This window comes from Agelaius tricolor, unplaced genomic scaffold (assembly GCF_023055355.1).
Source record: "Agelaius tricolor isolate 1412-34295 unplaced genomic scaffold, bAgeTri1.0.p SCAF_1, whole genome shotgun sequence".
Taxonomy (NCBI): domain Eukaryota; kingdom Metazoa; phylum Chordata; class Aves; order Passeriformes; family Icteridae; genus Agelaius; species Agelaius tricolor.
Window position 1 is genome coordinate 89,841,617 of NW_027269261.1, and position 21,384 is coordinate 89,863,000.

A 21,384-nucleotide genomic window follows, 5' to 3' on the forward strand; every position below is an offset into this window, starting at 1 on the left:
TACAAACCCGAACTAGAATTTGGCCCAAAAAGCGAGTTTTTTCAGAGCATTTTAAAGACAACATTTTCAAGAACATTAGTTCCCAAAGATATTAAACAGCTCTTTAGTTGTCTGCTTGCTCCAGCTGAGTATCAATTGTGGGAAAGGACTTGGAGGAGGTTAGCAGGGGACCTCCTCCCAGAGATCCAAAGAAGTGAGGACTATGCTGCAGATACTGAGGGCCACCCAATTACAATAGATCACCTTATGGGTGAGGGGGAGTGGAATTCTGTGCAAACGCAAGTGGCAAAAATTCCCCGAGAAGTCCTGAATTTGGTGAGGGCTACAGCCAAATGAGCCTTCTTTGGAATGCCTTCCAAAGAACCTGCAGTGCCTTACACTGCCATTAAACAATCTCTTTCTGAACCATTTATAGATTTTGTTGACAGGGTAAGAGCTGCAGTTGAGAAAAGGGTAGACAGCCCTCAGCTACAAGAGCAGCTCATTCTAGACATTGCAACCACCAATGACAATGATGCCTGCAGGAGGGTCATCCTCGCTCTTCCCACGTCACCACCGCCCACACTCACTCAAGTTATTGAAGAGTGCATGCGGAAAGCAATGCTCATCATTGAAGATGTCTTTAGAGCCAATCTGCCACCTGAAAGAGCGATGGCCGCAGCCTTCTCAGCCCCACGTTGGATGCCAAACCGCAGTCTCGTCCCGCAGCCACTGGAGCTGACAGGGCAGGCTAGCTGCTCCCGGAGTGACCGGTGGAGACTACAAATCCCACCACTCCCAGGTCCTCTGCGAGAGCCCTGAGTAGTGGCTCTGTCTGCAGCGTAGTGACGCAGGCGAGAGCAGGACTGTGAAGTACTGAGGTGAAGGAAGGAAGGAGTGGACACACGTAGGGATGCCAAGGTGCTTTATTGACCCAGGCGGGGCCAGTGATGGTGTCAGGGAAAAACCGTTAGGGAGGCACTTATAAAGGGGAAGGGTGTAACGGAAGGAGACACGAGGGACCAATGAACGAAGCCTGGGGTGGAGCGAAGGACACAACTGAACCAATAGGAATGGCCCAGGGGAGGGAAAAGGCTCAGGGGACAAATCATATGTTAGGTAAGGGAAGACTGACATAGAAATTTCTCAAAAGGAAAGGGGGTTGGTTACATTGATTGACAGGTAACTGGTGGAAGGAACGAACCATTACAAGGGAGAACATGGGGGGAACCGAGGGTCTAACCAAATTCTTAACTTATAAAAAATAACTACCTTTACAATAAACCCATATAAAACACACAATGCTACACTGACACCAGCAAATTGGAGAAACTTGGCAAACACTTATTTCTCATTCACAATACCTGGTCTGGGTTGTTCCCTGCAGAAATCCTGCAATGACCCTTGTTCCAGGTTCTCCACTGCAGCCAGCTCTGCCACTTAGAACTCCTCCAAAGCGCCACAGCCCATCTGCAGGAGGTCACACCCAGGCACCAGGGAAACATCCAAGAATCAGGGAGGAGTTTCAGCCCTCTTGACTGGAGACACTCAAGCTCCCAGCCAAAGCACCAATGTAAAGAGTACCCAGGAGTGCTTTCTTTAATTCCTGATGCTCTGTAAGCTTTTCTGCCAGGGTGGGAGCACAACACTGTGGTCTAACTTTTAAGGCACTTTATCAGCAAGTAGTGCAGTCGGTTCAGTTCAAAGCCTGTTTCTGTAGGCAATGGGCATTCACACATGTGAGAACTTCTCTGGGGGCAGTAGTAGCATTTCCACTTTCCCACACAGCTTCTGGGCAGGTGCCCCACAGCTGTCCTACAGTTCTGCCCCTCCTGCTTCAGCCAAACCACACCCTTCAGTTTCAATCAGGAATCGAAGTTCTCACTGTATTTTGGATGAGTGTTTTCAAACATAGCCCACTTTTTAGGAAAGGGAAATTGCTATCAAGTTGCTGAGTATCAGGAGAAAATTTCACAAGCCTTAATTCGGATGTGGCTTATGGGTTGGAAGATTTGCTACCCTCCCTAGCACTGAGGGAGGTTATTTCAGTGCAGAATCCAAGGCTGATCCTTCCCTAAGTCCTTCCCTCTCAGCTTGCTCTCAGCAGCTCTTTATTAGTTTAGGAAATCCAGGTACCTCACCCAGGGTTCTAAGGCCAGCTCTAGAGATCACTGGCTGTATTGGATCTGACTCAATCCCTTTCCAGACCTTAAGTACCTTCATGTCAGCTCCCTGAGCAATTATGCACACTCTTAGAGTGGTGTGGTGAGTGAATCCAGAGAATTTTCACTGCTTTTCTGTGTTCTCAGTGTCACAATGAGAGGAATTTCAAGCCTTGTCTTCAGTCTGGAAGAAATATCTCTTTCAAATTAAGATCAGCCATTGCTTTCTGAGGGCATCTGATTCAGTAGCGATGGACTGAGGCTGATACATATACTATAAAAATATTAATTCTCATTTCAAAGAATTAGGAAATATCTGGCTGTTAATTTATATCCTCCCCTAATTTGAAGAAAAATCAGTTAGAAAAGCAGCATGATCGCTTTCTCTAGAAAGGCAAGTATCCCTTGACCTGGAATTTACTCTTTCTTGACTGGACAGGCATTCATTACAATGAGGAACAGAGGAGCTATATCTGTAGCGTTCCTTTAGCTGTAACTCTGCAAACAGTAGAGACTCTGCTTTTTCTAAATAGTTTTTAGCATATTCATTTCCTTTCCAAATTCTGGGCTATTTTTGATTATGAAAGAATACACTCAGTTTTCAGCAACACAGAATGCTAAGTTGCTACTGTCTTTCAGCCAACATGTCTTCACATGTAGGATTTGGATGTCATCTGTTAAATGAGCTTTCAAATGACAAAGATATTGCAGAGAGAACTTGATCATGCATATTAGCACTGAATATATACTTTTTAGAACTTAATGAACATTGCTGAAGTGCTCAGAAATGTTAGTACCTTACATTAAGGAGCTGTATCTATTTTCTCTTCTGAATGAAGTGCATACTTAGAATAAACACAAGACACTTTCTTTGACTTGTGTGCTGGACTGAACTTCAATCACTTTAAACAGCTTGAGAACTGAATTTGATGGCAATGTACATAATTCACTGAATATGCACAGAAAGGTGAACTTACAGACTTGAAGCAGAACTGCACTGAGCACAGTAAAGGTGAGACAGCCAGGAGAAGCACTTAATTAAATAGCATATTACAAGAGCTTCTCATGGCATCAGAGTCACATGAACAATAACTATGTTTTGTCTGATCATATTTTTAGACATAATATCATGGTTTAGACCATGAAGAGACTTTCCAGTTCCAGTCAGGCTGTGAACAGTGCTGGATGAAGGGGAAAGAATAGAGGGAAAATTTCCCTCTATTACATGTACAAGTGATCAGATGAAGTTGTGTGAAAACAATGTGCCAAGGTGTACAGTTGTGTGTTTTCCTTCTGATCATCCAGCATGGAAAATGCGGCTGCTTACCGTCAAGGATATGCCGGAACACCTCCTGTAACCATAAAATTTCCCATAAGTACACTTGTTATAAAAATTAATTTCCATTTGTCAACACCTAGTGCCCAGTGCTCTCAAGGCATTTTAACAGATGACAATTTGTTTAAACTTTTGATTTAAACATGATGAACATTTTGTTATGTATCTATAAAGCTCCAAGTATGATCCAAGTATTTTTACTGGAAATTAAAATGTCACTTATTCCAAACATGTTATTTCTTTACTTGGCATACGGGCACAACTGATGGAGTAAATGTGAGAAATTGCTGTAGCACTGAGAAAAGGTGGTTCTTAATGCTGAAGCGTTTGGAACTGATGTTAAAATTTGCCTCCTTGACTTCCTTGAAGTCACTGCCGTGTAATGGCATTAATGCACATACTGCATAATCTTCCAAGGAATAAATGTTGATAGATGCACTGATGTGAAGCAGCACTCTCCAACAACCTGGTCTAGTGAAGGGTGTCCATGCCCAAGGCTCACAGCCCCACCCAACCTGGCTTTGAACACTTCCAAGGATGATGCATCCAAAAGTTTCCAGGCAACCTGTTCCAGTGTCCCACCAGTTTCATTGCATATTTACATTGTGATTATATTGATGCCTTGAGAGGCTACCTGGAACAGAGGCTGGAGAGAGTCCAAGGAATAAGGTAGGTATTTATTAAAAGCTCTTCAAAGGATGCACCTTGGGCAGTACAAAAGCCTGGCTCACACTACACCCAAGATGGACGATGGGTCACACATTTTCACACTTTTATAAGTTTTGGTTCATTTACATATTGGGGTTAATTGTCCAATTACAGCTTCAGGTTATGAAGTCCCATCCTCCCAGACTGCTGTATTTGCTGATTAGACAACACAGGAAACCAAGCTCAAACAGGCAAGAAGTTTAGTCCTAAGAGACACTATTTTTATTACCACGTCCTTCCAGCTCTGATAACAGGCACACAAGGCAGAAGGTTTCCCCTGTCAATATCTCAGAGCTCCCTCCCACCACACAAAGATTCCTTACAGCATTGGTTCCATGAGTCCTTCTCACAGACCTGTTCAGCAGCTGCCCTCTCCTCCAGGCAGTCTTTTCTCTCTCACACAACTTTGCAACCAGAGAGAACAATCCCATGGTAGCAAAGGAATATGCACACAGCTCTCAACAGGCTGCATGTCTGCCAGTAACTCCCTTTATTCCTCAGGATCTAGGGAAATACCTGGTGTTTACACCTCTGTTTAAAGGAGCATTGCAAGCACAGCAGAAGAGACTGAAGTAGAAGGAAGATGTGGATAAAGACACATACAGACTGTGACATGACAAAAGCAGAACAAAAGCTTAACAAAAGCAGAAATGTAGTTAAAAAGAAATGTAGTCACAAAGAAAAAAAAAGAAAATGAAAATGAGATTAAAGAAAAAAAGTTCATTGCAGATAGAGGAAAAAGAAAAAAGAAGATTCACTGATGAGTTACCATCAAAATATTAATTACTCCACGGTTTCTCAAGCCTTTGCCAGTATGAATGAATTACAAAGACATCCTTTAGGTAGTAATGTCATTGTGAGGTAAAATGATAATAACCTACTTCTGTTTTGAACTATATAAAATTTTCTTTCTCATGACAGACACTGCCTGAGTTTATCTACCAAAAAAGTAAGTTTTCCTATTTATTATCCACTACATCTACATGTTAAAGAAACATTGATAGTAACTTTTAATACCTGTTTGCTTTTGCCAGTTGGTATTTTGTGGGTACCTCCAGCTTTTATATGAGCTCAGTGGTATGCACACCTGTTGGAAGGCACCTCCAACAATAATTTGATTCATAATTTAGCAGTGATCTGGTTACAGTGAATACTGAACAGTAAATGACTTCTGAACACTGCTTCTGTTAGCCTGAGTAATAATGAGCTGCCCTGGAAAAAGCTGCTGGCTGCTGGATTCCTGAGTGCAACAGACACCGTGGTGCAAGAGAAAAAATGAAGTTTGGGGGATTTTATTACTTATTTATTTATTTATTTTGGGGGAATGCCAGTTCATCCCCTACTTCAGAAAGGCACATCAGCCCAGTTCCTGAGCACAGATGGCTTTGGATATTCGGTACAAGATTTATGTGACCACAACACACAAAGCCACATTCTTTTTCCTCAGTTCTAGGTTTGGGGGTTTTTTCCCTGACAAGCATTATAAAAGGACTAATGTGTACATGAAAAAATATCTTTAAACTTTCATAACACAAATACTGTTAAGTGCTAGCGTTTGCTTGCCAATTTCCAGAGGAGGAGATAGTATCAGGGTGAGACAGTTATTATAATCCTGAATTCTCATCCAGACCTTTGGTCCCAGCTGTCAGAGACTGCTGGTGCTCATCACTGACATATTCATCATGAGCTGTCACTTTTGGGAGGTCTGTTCCTTCATATCAAGAGAGGTACTACACCCACAGTGTACTTTCCCATATTTTTTTTTGAGAAGGACAGGGAAAAGCACAATTCATTCAATACATATTATATTAGAATGAAGGAATAAAGTGGATGACCTATTTCTTCCCCTTCATTTGCTACCCAGACTCCTGTACTGCTTAAGCCATTTTTTTTCTTCAGGATCCATCTTTGCTACATTAAAGGGAGCCATTCATCCCCATCTTACATACCTTGAAGAACCATGTCCCAGTTAGAAGAGAGCTTTTTTTCCTCCATCTCTCAGGTAGCATTACGTTTTTCAACAGTTCAATAATGTTATTTATTTGAAACACAGTTTCTCTGCATTATTGGGGGTTTTTTGCATTATATTCAATATGTGATTTCAGTGTTTCCCAGAGATACCATGATTTTTTTTTACATGTTTTAAAAAAGGAAAATCAGTAAACAACAAATTAAACACTCTTTGGAGTTATGAGCTTCCAACATGAAAAAGATATTTTGGAAGCATTATGGACATTTGATGTTGTAACTGTCAAATGGCTACATCTTCTCACCTACCTTTTCCTTAAGTGGTTACTACATACTTTTACAAGCATAAAATTGGGGAAAAGTGTCAGAAAATCAATACAGAGCACTTTAGTTTTTTAAGCCTATCGCAGACAACCAAGGAGTTTCAACCTGCCAAGATACCCACAGGAGAGCTAGCTGAGTGGCCAGATATGACTTCTGAAAAAACATCTAGTGCCTGCATTTTGTGCCAAGAAAGAAAACCATAACACAGAGTAATACAATATACTGGAATGTCACCAGAATATTTTTTGATATGAAAAAGCACTTCTATGCAAATACTGGGAGAGGGAAGATGCTTATAAAGAAAAAAATCGGGAACCATATAGTAATGATTTCCCCATTGTAAAAATGGACTTAAAGTCTCCAAGATACATAGATGATGTCCTCCATGAGAAAATCCTGCTTATCAACAGAAGAAAATAACCTACAGAAAATAACCTACAATTTGTTTTTATATTAATTCAAGTTTTAAACATTTCAATAGCACTCCAGAAGGCAATAGCTCTTAAAGGGGTTTATGGTCTCTGCTGACTATGGACTATCAGGTGATTTATCACCTATGTGTTCCCCCTACAGGAAAAACTTACAGTATCTTTTCACAGAGGTTTGATTCAATCCATGTGAGCCATAGTGAGTGTTCATTGCCAGGACAGTCAGATGTGCTGAAATTTCATTTTAATGCACCTTGAGTTTTCACAGAAATGAGGTTCTCTAGTTCTGAAAGATGCACAGCTAGCAATTCTCAGCTCCTCCTCTGAAAGGCCAACCAAACTTGACATATGCTGACTACTCCTGAAGCTGACAATGACACCTTGGCTCTGAAGCAGTAGAAGGACTGAGATTGTTCAGTTCCTACAAGACTAGATTTCAGACTAGACTGCACAGTCCAGAAAGACAGGATGCCATCCACAGGGCCATGGACAAGCCTGAGAAATGGGCCCATGACAATCTCATGAGGCTTAATGAGACCAAGTGCAAGGTGCTGCACCTGGGTCAGGGCAACCCTCAGTATCAATCCAGGCTGGGGGATGAGCAGATCCAGAGCAGCCCTGATGGGAAGGACCTGGGGGTGCTGGGGGATGAGAGGCCTGCCTGGAAATGTCAACTTGCAGCCCAGAAAGCCAAATGTGCCCTGGGCTGCACCAAGAGCAGCGTGGTCAGCAGGGTGAGGGAGGGGATTCTGCCCCTCTGCTCCACTCTGGTGACACCCCACCTGCAGGGTCCCCAGCACAGGAAGGAGAAGGACCTGTTGGAATGAGTCCAGAGGAGGGACACCAAGATGATTAGAGGGATGGAGCATCACTCTTATGAAGAAAGATTAAGAGAATTGGGATTGTTGGGAAGAAATATTGTCAGGGTGGTGAAGCACTGGAACAGGTTGCACAGAGAAGTTGCAGATGCCCCATCCCTGACAGGCTGGATGGTCTAGTGGAAGATGTCCCTGCCCACGGCTGGAAGTTGGACTTTAAGGTCTCTTCCAACCCAAGCCACTTTATGTTTTTATGATTTACTTTTTTATTTTTATTTGTAGGACTATGATATCTTTCAGCCAAACAAATGAAGAACTGAGAATGATACATACACACACAGATATATACACATATACACACATGATATATACATGTATATATTTACCAAATAAATCTGTACATGTGGAAACCATCTGTGACATCTGGTCTTTTGCTAAATCATATCTATTTATATATAGACACATCACTCCATATGTATTTACTCCAAACTTCTCTAAGATCATGATTCTCAGAGGTGAAAATTGCTGAGCTCCATCCATACAGCATTAGGCTTTCATTAAGAAATCCAGTTCCCACAGTAATACTTTTCCATTCTGCATCTTTAAGTCCAAGTACATGCCTAAGAAACTGAGAGAAAATAGCAATCAATGAGCATAGTAAAGTATTAAATCTATTTTATGCACACAGAGATATTAGGAGTTGAAGCCATATTAAAAATTTAGTGTAGTGAATCATAGTTCCTCTACTGACACCAAGAGGCACTAGACAACCAGAGAGGATATTTCTTAACTCAAGATTAGACAGCAAAATGATACAAAAAAAAATCCTGACTTTTTTTTTAATCTTGCCCTCTGCTTAAAAATTAGCCCAAGATCCAGTTTTAAAGACTATCATCAGGAGAGTAGGTAAATGTCAGTTAACAGAGTTTCTAGTTATTATTTCCAGAGAATATCAGAGATGGTGACATGTGCACTGTGATCTTTTTAATTCACAGCTTCCGATTGAAGATTAACATCTGCAAGAACCTCATATAGTTTGCATCAACAGTAAATAAAAGTCTCTCTCCTGTGGATCATTAATCTGATAATACTCAAGTTTATACCATTTGTTTAACCTCTTACTGTAGAATCAGATGAAGATCTGGAAATATATTCATATTCTCAGTTAAAAGATCCAATCAAGATACAATCTTGGACACACCTACACTGCTGTATAATCCCACTATATCAAATGAAGTCAGGAAATTAAATGATTATGATGTCTGCTAAATTCTGGCTTGATAAAATTTTAAGGAGGAATAATTGAAATCACAGGTTCCTAGGCTATAACATATGCATTTCACTGGGATGGAAGATACTTCCTATAGAGCTCTGGGCATTTAATAATGTAGAACTACATTTCCAAAGTGTCTCCATGTATTTAAGCTACTACTGCTAATTTTCTAAAAGGCACCTGCACAGACTGGATGGCTAGCATGTCTTCTGGAAAATTCCAGCTTGTCAAAACCAAACCTTTTTTTGTAAAAATGCCACAGTTTCACAGACTCAAATTCAGAGCAAAATACCAGAGATCCAGCAGCACTAAAGCTCAAAGCATCCAAACAATTCAGGAGTGTAGGCAATCAAATAGATTCAGCATCAGATCTCCCCCTTTTGCAGATCAAGGTTTTGAATTTAGTTTTACATTCAGTGAAGCCTCTTAATTATTTAGTTTACTAACTCAGTCTTTCCTACCATATTATTACACAAAATGAAATGGGTCCAACATGAGATTTTGTTTTATAGCTATTGCTAGCTTAGATTGTACTCTTTGAGCAGCACTGTACAGAAATACTCACGCTAGGCCAGACTGAGCTACTTTAGATACCAGAAGGAGCAGAGGATAAGTAACTATCTCTTTTATTTGCATGGAAAAAAAAATTAAGACAAATGTTCCTTAGCAGCCTGACAAGATGACAGCCAGAAGACCAACCACCTCAAGTGTATGCATATCAATGCACACAGCCTGGGGAACAAACAGGAGGAACTGGAGCACACTGAGGTCAGTAGTGGAAAAAACATTTTAAATTTTAGAAGAGAAAATTTCAGCTCTCTCAGACCTAAATTGGGAAGGATTTCATGGGAAGCCTCCATGAAGGATAAAGGAGCTAGACTGTGCCAGGAGTTTTTCTTAAATTCTCTTCCTGGAAGCACAAAAACAGTTCATCTCCTTTAAAGATAGAGAAGTAGGCAGAGCAAGAGACCACCTTGGCTGAACTGTGAGCTTCCGAGTCTGTTCAAAAGAGAAGTGTTCCAGAGATGGAAAAGCTGACAAACACCTGTCAAGAACTATAAGGGAACTGCTACAGTGCACAGAAATGCAGACAGAAAACCAAAGCTGAGCTCAAATAAAAATTGATCATACATATAAAAAACTACAAGAAAGGGGCAATTAATAGATGCAAACTGGAAATTACTCATAGATCCTTAGTCAGTCACTCAGAAACAACCCTCCAGTAGGACTAATGGGGTGACGAAACCACCACTACTTTTAAAATTAAAGCTTGATATATGTGTTAATTTGATCAAATGAAATCATAAAGCTACCAATCAGACTGGCTGAAAATCAAGAGGATTTTTCTACAATTAGGGAACTCTGGTCTTCTGTTTGTATTCACTGTAGTCAAAGGTCCTTCTGACTTGCACTTGTTTGGTTGGTCTTGGTTTTGCCTCCTCTCAGACTCATAATTCACTCAACCATACATCTTATTGGAAAGTGTGTCTTTTATTTTACCTTGAATGTCAAGCATATTAACAGTCTCTGATAGTAGGACAACAGAAAAACAACACATTAGAAAAAGTGACTCACGAAGCACAGGTTAACTTAATACAGGACTCTGCCTTAATTTAAGAAATGGATTTTAAATTCTCATGGGAACTGTGCCTTTGCTCTTTATGTAAAAGCAAGCAATAAACTTCATTAGCAAAGCGTACAATGAAAATTACACACAGCTGGCTTAAAATGAAAAAGGAAACAGCATAACAAACATTGCAGCTGGTCAGCCACCAGTTAGACCTTTCTCCTTGTAAACCTGCTTCTTCAATTTGGCAATGCAGTCCTTGAGCAGAAGCAGCAAAGAGTATATAACTTGATACTTCATTACATAGAACTGTTACATTGGGGTTGTGCAAACATTTTTAAATCTTTAATTTTGTCAAATCATAGCTAAAGCCAGCTATGTCAGGGTTTTAGTATTTTTTATTTTTAATGCTATTTTCATATGAGTTGAATCAAGCACATGGAAACTTCTGACATGTCACAGTTGACAGTACCATCTTCAATAGAACCTTGGCCCTTGGACCTGTAGTTCTACCTTTGCACTTGACCTCAGTTTGAAGCAGAGCTGCATGGCAAGACAGGTGGCATTTCTCCCGTGATGAGTCCAAGTATCTGTCTTAATTCATAAAAATCTGATAACATGCTTTCACTCACATCTGGAGCAATGACATATGAAATGGACATACGACAATGAAATTTGCACACATATGAAGTCAAAGTCAGCCCCATTCTTTCAAAATCAAATACTGTGTGTGTTGGCTGCATGTGAAAAATTTCACAGTTATTTATACCTGACCAATGCCATTTATGACCTAATTCTGCTCCCAGTGGTGTTTCCAGCAATTTTGCAAAGGACTTGCTTTGGTAAAGAGAGGTAAAAGGAGAATGACAGGACACTTAAATACTAAATACCAAATATTAGAGTTAATTTTATTTCTGTTAAAACTGATAATCTCTTTAAAAACACTTGAGATTCAACCAGTGCAAGGTATAAAAAAAGTACAGGTGTTTTGGAGTTTCTTGAAAAGGAATGTATAACCTTTGAGATCATTATTTATAATGCTTTTAATGTCAGAGGTACTTTTGTTCTTTCTTATGGGATTATTGCTGGTCACCTTCCTGAGATTTGAAAGACCATGAAAGATAAGCACCGTAACTATTCCTCTAAAGTATCATATCACAAATTAATAATTTGGTCCTTTTCTAAATGGATCTCTCCCCACAATTACACTAAAACACAGTGATGGGTCGCAAATTCCAGGGGGTCCAACTGGTCCTGGCATTCCTGGAGTGCCACGATCTCCATCTTTACCAGGCTGCCCACGCTCTCCAGGACGTCCTTCCTTACTCATCCCTGGTGGACCTTCAGGACCTTAATAACACACATGCAATAAATAAATAAATGCATTACCCTTAAAATGAAAAAGAACAAGTATGAATCCACAACACCCCTGCTCTTTGGTAAAGTATGCAGATAAAGAAAACTTCATTTCCTGCAAAAGACACTTCTTGCTACAAACTGCTTATATATTTATAGAAATGACATGATATCTTATAAAGATTTTTAAATCACATGAAGAACACTTTAAATAAAGATAGCTTTTAAAGGAGAATATGAAAATCTGCTTTAGTACACTATTCTACTTTATCATATTATCTGGTACCACCATGGCAAGAATCAGTCCCTCTATTTCTATTTGTTTCTCTGCCTTTGGATGGGGCCCTAATATATCTTCTAAATGCCCAACTTTACATTTTGTATGCATATACTAATGTTATGAAGAATATTTTCCCTCATTAAGCAATCCTTAAAAGTCACATGATCATATCAGGGCTCAGTTTTCAGATATAGCTGACTTCAGGATCCATCTATCATGAAACAGCAGTCTCAGATACCAATCTCCTACAGGACCTGTCTTATATTAAATAATTATTATATGGCAATTTATAAGGTGCAAGTGATGCAAGTGACAGGCATTACCCTAAAATATATTTGGTAAGTAAAATGTGTACAAAGTATGCAAGTTTTCCCAAATTACATCAACATTTTTTTCTAAACCACACTTCAAAAAAGTTATTAGCATGCACGGAATCTGCACATCTGAACCATCCTTCACCTGGAGGTCCTGGGGGGCCTTGGATCCCAGGAACACCAACTCCTTGGTTGCCTTTTGCACCATTCTTCCCTGGCAGTCCTGTGAATTACCAAACACACACATATCTTTGCACATCATTTTCATCCAATGAAGACAGAAATCAGCATCTGATAATATTTATTGAATTAAATATGTAATATTTCAAAAGTAAATAATGGGACGCAAAACAACCCTTTTTTTGTAACCTGCACAGTGTGACTGGTTTCTAAATTATGCTAATTTCTACTGAATTTAGAGTTGATGCAGCAACAGTTAAGCAGACAGCCACTATCAGCTGAGGGAATAGATGACAGGTAATTAAGCAATTTGCTGTCATCGTCTTCCTATCAGCAAAGTTTTTAATATGTTGTATAAAGGAGGTGTAAGTTTTTCAGCATAACCCTGTGGAATACAGAATATATAGAAAATGTTCCACAACACACACAGCAGAATTAAATCTCCACCAAAGAAGTATTGTGAGAGTCAAAATATGAGCTCTCTTACACTAGTACAACCCAGTAAAGTCAGCTTCTTCATAGATACATTATCTATTTTTCCAACATTTATGGAATAAACAGAACTGCTAGTGTCAGCTCCAGAGGAAAACTGCATATTCTCCTGTTGGAGATTAAATTACAAAAGTACTACAGGCAAATCAGCATTACATACAAAATTAATTTGGTGTGCTAGGTCACAGGTAGTAAGTCACAAAGAAAGTAAGTATTTATCAACCATTTGTCTGTTTACCATTGGCACATTATTAGCTAGCTGTTATTTCATACAGCTTTCCTGATTATTTTCATGCTACCAGTTACCAAATTATGGACTCCATCCAGTCTCTTGCTCTAGTTCCAGACTACATATGCATACATAACATAAAATCTGCAAATACATCACAGAAATCAGTTGGAATGCTTGGACAGCTGAGTTACCTGAAAGTATAAACCTTAGGCTGCCTAAAAAGAACCAATGAATGTTTACAAAGAAAGGAGCAGAAATTCTTTTGAGATAAAGAGAGCAAAAGGACAAAAAATCAAAGGAATATAAATACAAAAGTTGTTGGATGTCAAAAACCAGCACAGCTAATAAGTAGCCAGTGAATACTGTTTCTTAAAAAAGCAGAAATGAACAAGTTTGGAAGAACAGAAATCAGAAGACATGGAAATACCTTGAAATCTATGTATATGCATATTTGAGCTAAAAAAATAATCAAAATGCAGGTAGAAACATTTACATGAGACTAAGAACTCTCTAAAAAGATCAGAACAGAGTTTATAGTACACCACAGTAGAACTGAACAATAACTATCTGGCTGCGTTCCTGTATTCTCTCTCCTGTCACGCGTTGCCTGAAGGTGGTGAAACATCCACACACTGCTCCATAGTCGCAATTCCTTTCAGCCAAACAATCCCAGCTATTCTCTCACTCCACCCTGCATGAATCCCATCCAAAACTAGAAGCAGAAACCCAAGATATAAAGGCCTTTAGCACCGTGCCCACGCACACTGTACCTCTTGTCCCACGAGCCCCAGGGCGACCCGGCATGCCCATCAGCCCCGGAATGCCATCATTCCCTGGTAAACCAGGAAACCCTCTTGGGCCTTCAGGGCCTCTTGGACCTGGTGGTCCTGGAAGTCCTGGGGGAGCACTTTGGGACTGACAATGGTTACAGTTTTGTAGTCTTCCACTCTGGAGAATGGCAGGCAACTGGGCTGGGAGAATTCAAACAAAAAATAGCTTAAAGTGTTGTAACAATAGAAGTATTGCCCCCAACCACTAATACAAAATCAGTTCCCTCTCTTAACAGAATATAATAGTTTTAGGAAACAAGATGGTAAAGTATGGAGCCTGTGATGTGGAAATATAGCTCCACACGTGTAGGAAAAAATTAATAAATTGGCAGTATGGAACTTGCTTTCAAAAAAGCATTTCTGTAATTATCAGGAAACTTCTTTAGCACTTCAAACAAGGAAACAACAGTAAAGAAGCTTTCCAACTTACTCCTCAGTACATCCGAACACACCTGTCGAATAAACTCTTCTGAAAATTCCCGTGCCTGAATTGAACAGAGAACAGAGCATGCAATTCTTTCTGGTTTTTAAGGTACCACAAATGAAAAGTCTGAACTCCTATACATACAGGTTTTCCATCTGATCCAGGTGGTCCTGGGGGTCCTCTATCTCCTGGCTGACCTCTGAGGCCAGGAGGTCCAATCAAACCCTGGACACCAGATTCTCCTTTTTGTCCACTGATGCCTTGAATGCCTGGATCTCCTTTCTCACCTTTCTGGATTGAAAAATCAATGAAAAGCCAATTATATGTTCACAGATCATTTGGAAAGTAGGTAGCACCAAACCTAGATCTTCTAAGAAATCTTTATTGAAGTTCTTCATAAAATTAATGTGATGCCAATGAAAATTAACTTTATATTGATGAAATGTATTTTGCTAAAATGCATTGAAGTTTTCAGATTCCTTAGTAGCTGTTTCAGATAAAATTACCAAAGAGAATTAGAAATAAATTACCTTTTCTTAACTTTCAAGACCCATTTTACTATTCATTATTAACACATGGAAGGAAGGGTTTTATTCACTTTTTCCTCAGAATCAGAAATCTTTTTTATAGTCTGTTAGAATCCTTAGAAAGTTGGAAAAATTGGATGTGAAATTCTGGCACCACTGAAGTTCCTGGAAACTTAAAGCCTTTTACCTTTTATCTTCAGTGTATAACACAAAGGAAAAAATAATTTTATTTTAGGTAGGGATTTTTTTGTTTCTTTTTTTTCCATTGATAGTAACTGCAGTCTGTTTGCATCACTGGAAAAGGTAAAAAAAATGCTGAAAAATATTTTGATGTACCTTCACCAAAGCAATGGTTCCATTTATGGAATTACCTATTGCAATAGTTCATGTGGAACTCTTTCCCTGCTATGGAGCCAACAAAACATCATTATGTGCCCAAGATTAAAGTCAGTATACTACACTTGCTCCCTTATGAGTTTTTTCCTCCCTTGTTTGCACAGCTTCTGCATAACATTATCAGCTGCTGAAAAATTTTCTTTCTCCACTTCCAACTATTTTAGATGGAACTGTGAGAACTGGACTATTATATATGACAAACTTATTGAAACAATTAATAGAAGTTTAAGAAACGCTCATGCATATGGTCTTAATAGACTTCCACTGAATTTTAAATTATGGCATTTATATTACTTTGTAACATCTCCTATATTACTTATCAAGATTCTTCACATCAGAAAAATTCAAAGCCTCCTGTCCTGGTCTATATTAGTAACAATGCCCAGAATTCTCTATATGAATTACTACAGGGTAACAAGCTTTAAATTCAGTGTCAGATTAACCAGTTTTATGAGCTAGGCTGTAAAATCAGAGAGGTACTTCATGCTCTTAAAGAAACAGAGAAATGAGACAAAATGTGACAGATGTCAGTCAAGTGCCTAAGAGTACTGCTGGAAGGATGGCCAGTTCAGGGGCATGACCTGAACAGCAGTCCATACCTTCAAAAGTCATTCATTAATTCAGATACAGCTTCTTCCAAAGTTGTAGTTGTAATTTATTTTCTTGATATTGTCATCTTGAATATTGTAGTCACAGAGAAGGGATCCTCTTAGCTACCTCATGTAGATTTGTACTTGCTCACTTCTAATACATTATTGCAGAGGTGTTTTTTTTCATTTAAACAGTCAGGAAGGCTCAGAGATAAGCACATGGTGCTTATGTAGCTACCTATGGCTATACTAGAAAAGGTATGTGCTGAAGTCTGAAATCATCTTGGGTTTATAGCTAGGAGAGATTTTGTTTTGGTTCTTTTTAAATTTTAATTCCTCTTACCCTGTGGACTATATTTAAATAAAAGACTTGCAAGCTGAGCTATCTGAACTAAATGTTAGAGGGGCTAGAAGGCATTAAGAACCAGAGAATACTGGGGAAATAGCATCTACTGTAGAACAACATTAGAGGCAAGAAGCCAGCATAAAAACACCAGGAGAAAATGTTGGAAGCATCAGCAGAACTGCCTGAAGAACTTGCCAAGGAACAACTGAAACTGTAGAGGGAAAATTTTCCACAGTATATCTTGGTGTTTTAATGCTCAGCCACATCCATGTGAGGCCTTGTTTGCTGACCCTTGCTATTGGCAAAGAAAAGCAAAGAAAGGAAAACAGCTCAGTGAGTGCTGAGACTTACAGGCTGAAGAAACTTATTAGAAATCAGAGTCTAACAAAAAACGTACTTTAGAGAAATGGAAAATAAACTAATTTTTTAGGTTTGATAAGTAAACACAATGACATCGTTATAGCTTAACAGACAGTAAGAAATTATTTAAATGAATTTCCAGTAGACATATTTTATTGCCATGTTTTACAATACTTAAGGAGACTAATTCAATAGCATACCAAGAATCTTTTACCAGTTTTGGCAATAATTTAGTAAAACACCTATAAGCCAAACTGCAACTGAAGCATTTCCTAGAACCACAGAAGCATATGAAACAATTCATATGTTAAAATGGATAAAGTAATTTCATTATCAGCATGAAACTTCCAGCTAATGTATCCAGCTATTGATATGCAATAATGCTCTAAGGAAAAAGGTTGAACAAACAATATCTAAATAAATTTGAAGAATGATTTGAATAATGGGAAAGTGTATATTCGGATTTTACAAAATATTGAAATAAATAAATGATAGCCAACAAAATTAATATTTTAAATACCAATTTTTAAACAACATGCAACACAATGATTCTTTTTCTTTAGTTTTTTTCTTTGGTTATTTCCTCTATTCAACCAATCCCTTCTTTTTTTTGTTGGTTGGTTTCTTGGCTTTTCAGTTCTCTTAAAGTATATGTTTGGATTTAATAATTTTTAATGAAATGTCTATCTCATTCTGTCTCTTTATAACTAATACTTCTTTGATATTTTTCAATTTCTCCCCTGTTGCATATAGACATGTGAATATAGATGACTAAACACACATTTTACAGATCACCTAATTTGCAGAAACAAATGGAGTAATTTTGTAATACTATATTTATCATTGCAAAAATACATACCTCTCCTCGTTCTCCACTCAATCCTTCTACTCCCTTTAAAAATAAGATGAAAAAGAAATTTAAAATTTAGGTTGAGCCAAATTATTTGGAATAAAAAATTAATATTTTTTGTCCTTTGTTTTCAGTAATCAATCACAAATGGTAATTTTTAAAGATTCTCTGATTGCTATAGTACAAAAAACAAAGCTATATATAATGATAAAAAATTTATATCAGGGTGAATGAACAGTTCAGTATTACCTTTAATGTAATGTACCTAGAGCATAAGTTGGGAATATATCACACCTATTATAAACATATAAACATAATATAGATTTAAGAGACAAAATCTTATTCACTTTACAAAAGAAATAGCATGTGTCCTAGCAGAAGTAAACTCCTGATTCAAACTGTTTAATACCATCTTACTAGGCAGAAATTAATTTCAGAGCCTTAGAAATAAAGACTCCATGGTAAGGCAGATTTTGCAATAATTATTTTGGTGTCATTTCTGCCAAGTGATTCAGTGGTGTTACTGCCCATTATGTCCCATGGCAAGATGGCAGTTCACCCTTCTGATTCACTCTTATGGACAAGGAGATCTGTAGGGTGTCTTGGAGTCTTGAGAATTCTTGGAAAGATCTTTTGCTGTCTACTAAATGACTGATTTGTTTGGTTCCTGACCAAACCAGATAAGCATAGGAAACATTTTTAGACTTAGCCTGTACTATTTTTTCAGCTTTCTCAAAAAGAAAAAAAAGAAAGCAAGCAAACAGCAATTCAGTTGCATCATTCTATCTGGAAAAAAAACGTTTTCTTTCACTATCACTTTGTTTTCCCTTATAATTGCCCATTATTTGCAAAAAAAAAAAAAAAAAACCAAACCAGAAAGTTTAAATTGTAAAATGTCAAAGTTTAAATTCTATAATGTCAATCAAATGACATTATATTTGGTTAAGTCAATGACCTGTCTTTTAGTTTAAACTATTTCTTTATTAAAAAATGTGGTCAGGTTTAACAATGAACTATTTTCAACCTACATATCTCTGAGAGTGTTAACTAACATGCAGTCTAGATCTCCTGCCCAGAATCCCCAGGAACTGGGTCCATCTGGCTAGACAGGCAGCTGTATCAATGTTGTAATTCTGAAAAAAGCAACCGTGGCTTCCTTCCAAGTCTAGTTTTAGATATGTACCTCTGAAAAATACTTCTCTGCTTAGACATGACATAGATTATGCAGTTAACAAGTATTTATAAATACTAACAGCTATTTTCTGCAGAATAATAAGATTGCCAACTATGACACAATCAGAATACACTGGCCTAGAGTTAAAGAGATACAACTGGATTGCACTGATTTACAGCTGAAACAGGAAACATCTGTAATTTATGAGCACAGATGTCAATAATGACTCCCAGCATAGTCTAGGAGGTAGTGAACTGTATGAAAGTGTAGCATAGTGCATGAAAATCTCAACATCTCAACTAACACTATTATAACCTTTATGCAAAAGCCACTATTTGCTGTTATCTGCATTTTATATTACTTGTAACTATTTTATAAAAATATTCTATAATTAAGGCTTTACTACAATAATAAAAGAAATGCACTTACGGTCTGTTTCTCAAGATATAATACCACAGAACACAGAAAGATGTAGGTTGGAAGTGACCTCCTTGGATTCAACTTCCTTTGCAAAACAGATGCAGCTTGATCAATTCAACAGTTTGTTCAGACAGGTTTTGCCACAATATCTATGAACAACCTGCTTCAGTGTTTGACCACCTGTCCTGGTTTAGGGCAAATTTGGAAGAGCAGAATGTTTTTCCTGTACATCAAGTTTCTGTGTTCCAATTCTTGTGCATTTCCTCTCCTCCCTCAAGCATGTACAGCTGAGAGAAGTGTTACTCCATCTTCTCTGTATGTTATAGTTATTATTTTAAAAATACTAAGAGTGTTTAAGAGGCAACTTATATAACTATGTTACCATGTTACACATAAATATATTTCACCTGATGCAAAGACCTATATGTGTTGATGGAAGAAGTGTTAAGAAACAAATATGAATCATGGCCTCAAGCTAGGGTCACTATGGCTCTCTTGAAGTAGGATCAATATTTTAACAGTACCTGTAAGCCTGGATTTCCTTGTCTTCCTTTTTCTCCTTTCAGTCCCTTCAGAAAAGAAGCACATTTTATAAAATATAGATTTATCTGGCACATGTTATTAAATTATCAAAAAAATAACACAAGGAGCTAAATACTAAAACCTCATTCTAAACCAGGACAAATCAACCTGAAAAGTTACTTTTCAAAGAGATCAGAGCAGAAACTGTGAAGAACAAAATTTCTACCCTGAACACAGAGGAACCAAGCCAGGATCCAGGTAATGACAGAATACTCTTTTTTTTCTTGTAGGTATTTCCACAATTTTAGATAGCAAGGAGGAAAATCCCACATGCTAATAGTGAAGTAGGTAGGCAGAGGCCAGGTGGAGTTCCTTTGACCGCGTTTCTGTGATCCTGCAGGCAGGGACAGAATGCATTCTGTGACAGGGATATTCCTCCTCTGGGGCAGCAGCACAACCTGCACCTGCACCATTGCTAGGAGCACACAGCTCTGCACCAAATACCAACAGCCTGCTCAGGCCCCCAGAAATGCAGAAGATTTCCTTGAGGGAGAGTTACTGCTGCTATTCAAGTTAACCTTCTGAGGAGTTTAATCTTAAAAAAAAGCCCTGTCTGAATTAATACCCAAGACTTGTACAAATAGCAATGCCCGATGATTTCATTAGAAACAAAGTTGATATACCTGGATACCAGTGTCACCTTGGTTTCCTTTCTCCCCCTGTAAAAATTAGAAGAAAGGTCTCCATTTAAACATGAGTCACCTCTAAAACATGTAGTCTGTGCCTTAATTTAACACAGTAATTACAAAAGAAACAGCTATCTTTTTCTTATACTGAAAGAAAACAAATCACTTTATCCTCATGTACACAAAAAAAAGTCCAGAAAGCTATACTAAGAAAGGACTTTGTCATTAAAACAACTATGAAAAAGAAAGTGGATGTTCACATACCAAGTAAAAAATTAAAAGCTACAACATAATGAGGTGGCAAGTCTAGCAGGATTTTATCTACTCAGTGTATGGAGTGGAGAGGATGTAGGCAGGAAGAGAGGCAATGTTTCTTATGGGTTAAATTTTAGCTGAATGCACCACTGCATGCATAAGTTATGCAAAACAAGAAAGTATTTTTTCAGCACAAACACCTCTTTAAATTTAATCAAAATATTTAAGGACCAAGCTCCATTTTGACTCACTTTTTTGCCTCAAAATGTTTAAAGTTAATAATAATGAGGGGATTGGCAATCAGATGGTGTAAATGGTGCTTAGAAGTCAGGTATGTAGTTTTATCAACTTGTCTGAAGACCACCTAATTGACATTGGAGAGAAACAGGCAATGCATGAAAACTATTCACTCCAATTAACAACAGAGGCATAAAATATGTATGCTGAAAATGTGGCCATCTCTCTTCATTAATTTAAAAGGAAACTTAAAAGTTATGAGAGGTGGCTCTTACTCTAACTCTGACATCTTATGTTTAAATAGACATAAATCAAAATGCTGAACCATGAACATAGCAGCTCATGGAACA

General features: G+C 38.1%; 1 protein-coding gene across 2 annotated transcripts in view; it reads right to left on the reverse strand.

The window, feature by feature from the left end:
* Positions 1–10,468: 10,468 nt before the first annotated feature.
* Positions 10,469–21,384, reverse strand: part of COL21A1 (collagen type XXI alpha 1 chain) — a 90,629-nt gene continuing 79,713 nt past the window's right edge. For both annotated transcript variants that reach the window (XM_071442779.1, XM_071442774.1), the window contains 8 exons: positions 20,540–20,575; positions 19,859–19,903; positions 17,750–17,782; positions 14,816–14,962; positions 14,678–14,732; positions 14,188–14,388; positions 12,659–12,736; positions 10,469–11,913 (listed from right to left, as the gene is read on the reverse strand). In XM_071442779.1, coding sequence (XP_071298880.1) covers positions 11,726–11,913; positions 12,659–12,736; positions 14,188–14,388; positions 14,678–14,732; positions 14,816–14,962; positions 17,750–17,782; positions 19,859–19,903; positions 20,540–20,575 — 783 coding nt within the window. In that variant the 3' untranslated portion in view covers positions 10,469–11,725. The remainder of the gene's footprint in view (positions 11,914–12,658; positions 12,737–14,187; positions 14,389–14,677; positions 14,733–14,815; positions 14,963–17,749; positions 17,783–19,858; positions 19,904–20,539; positions 20,576–21,384) is intronic.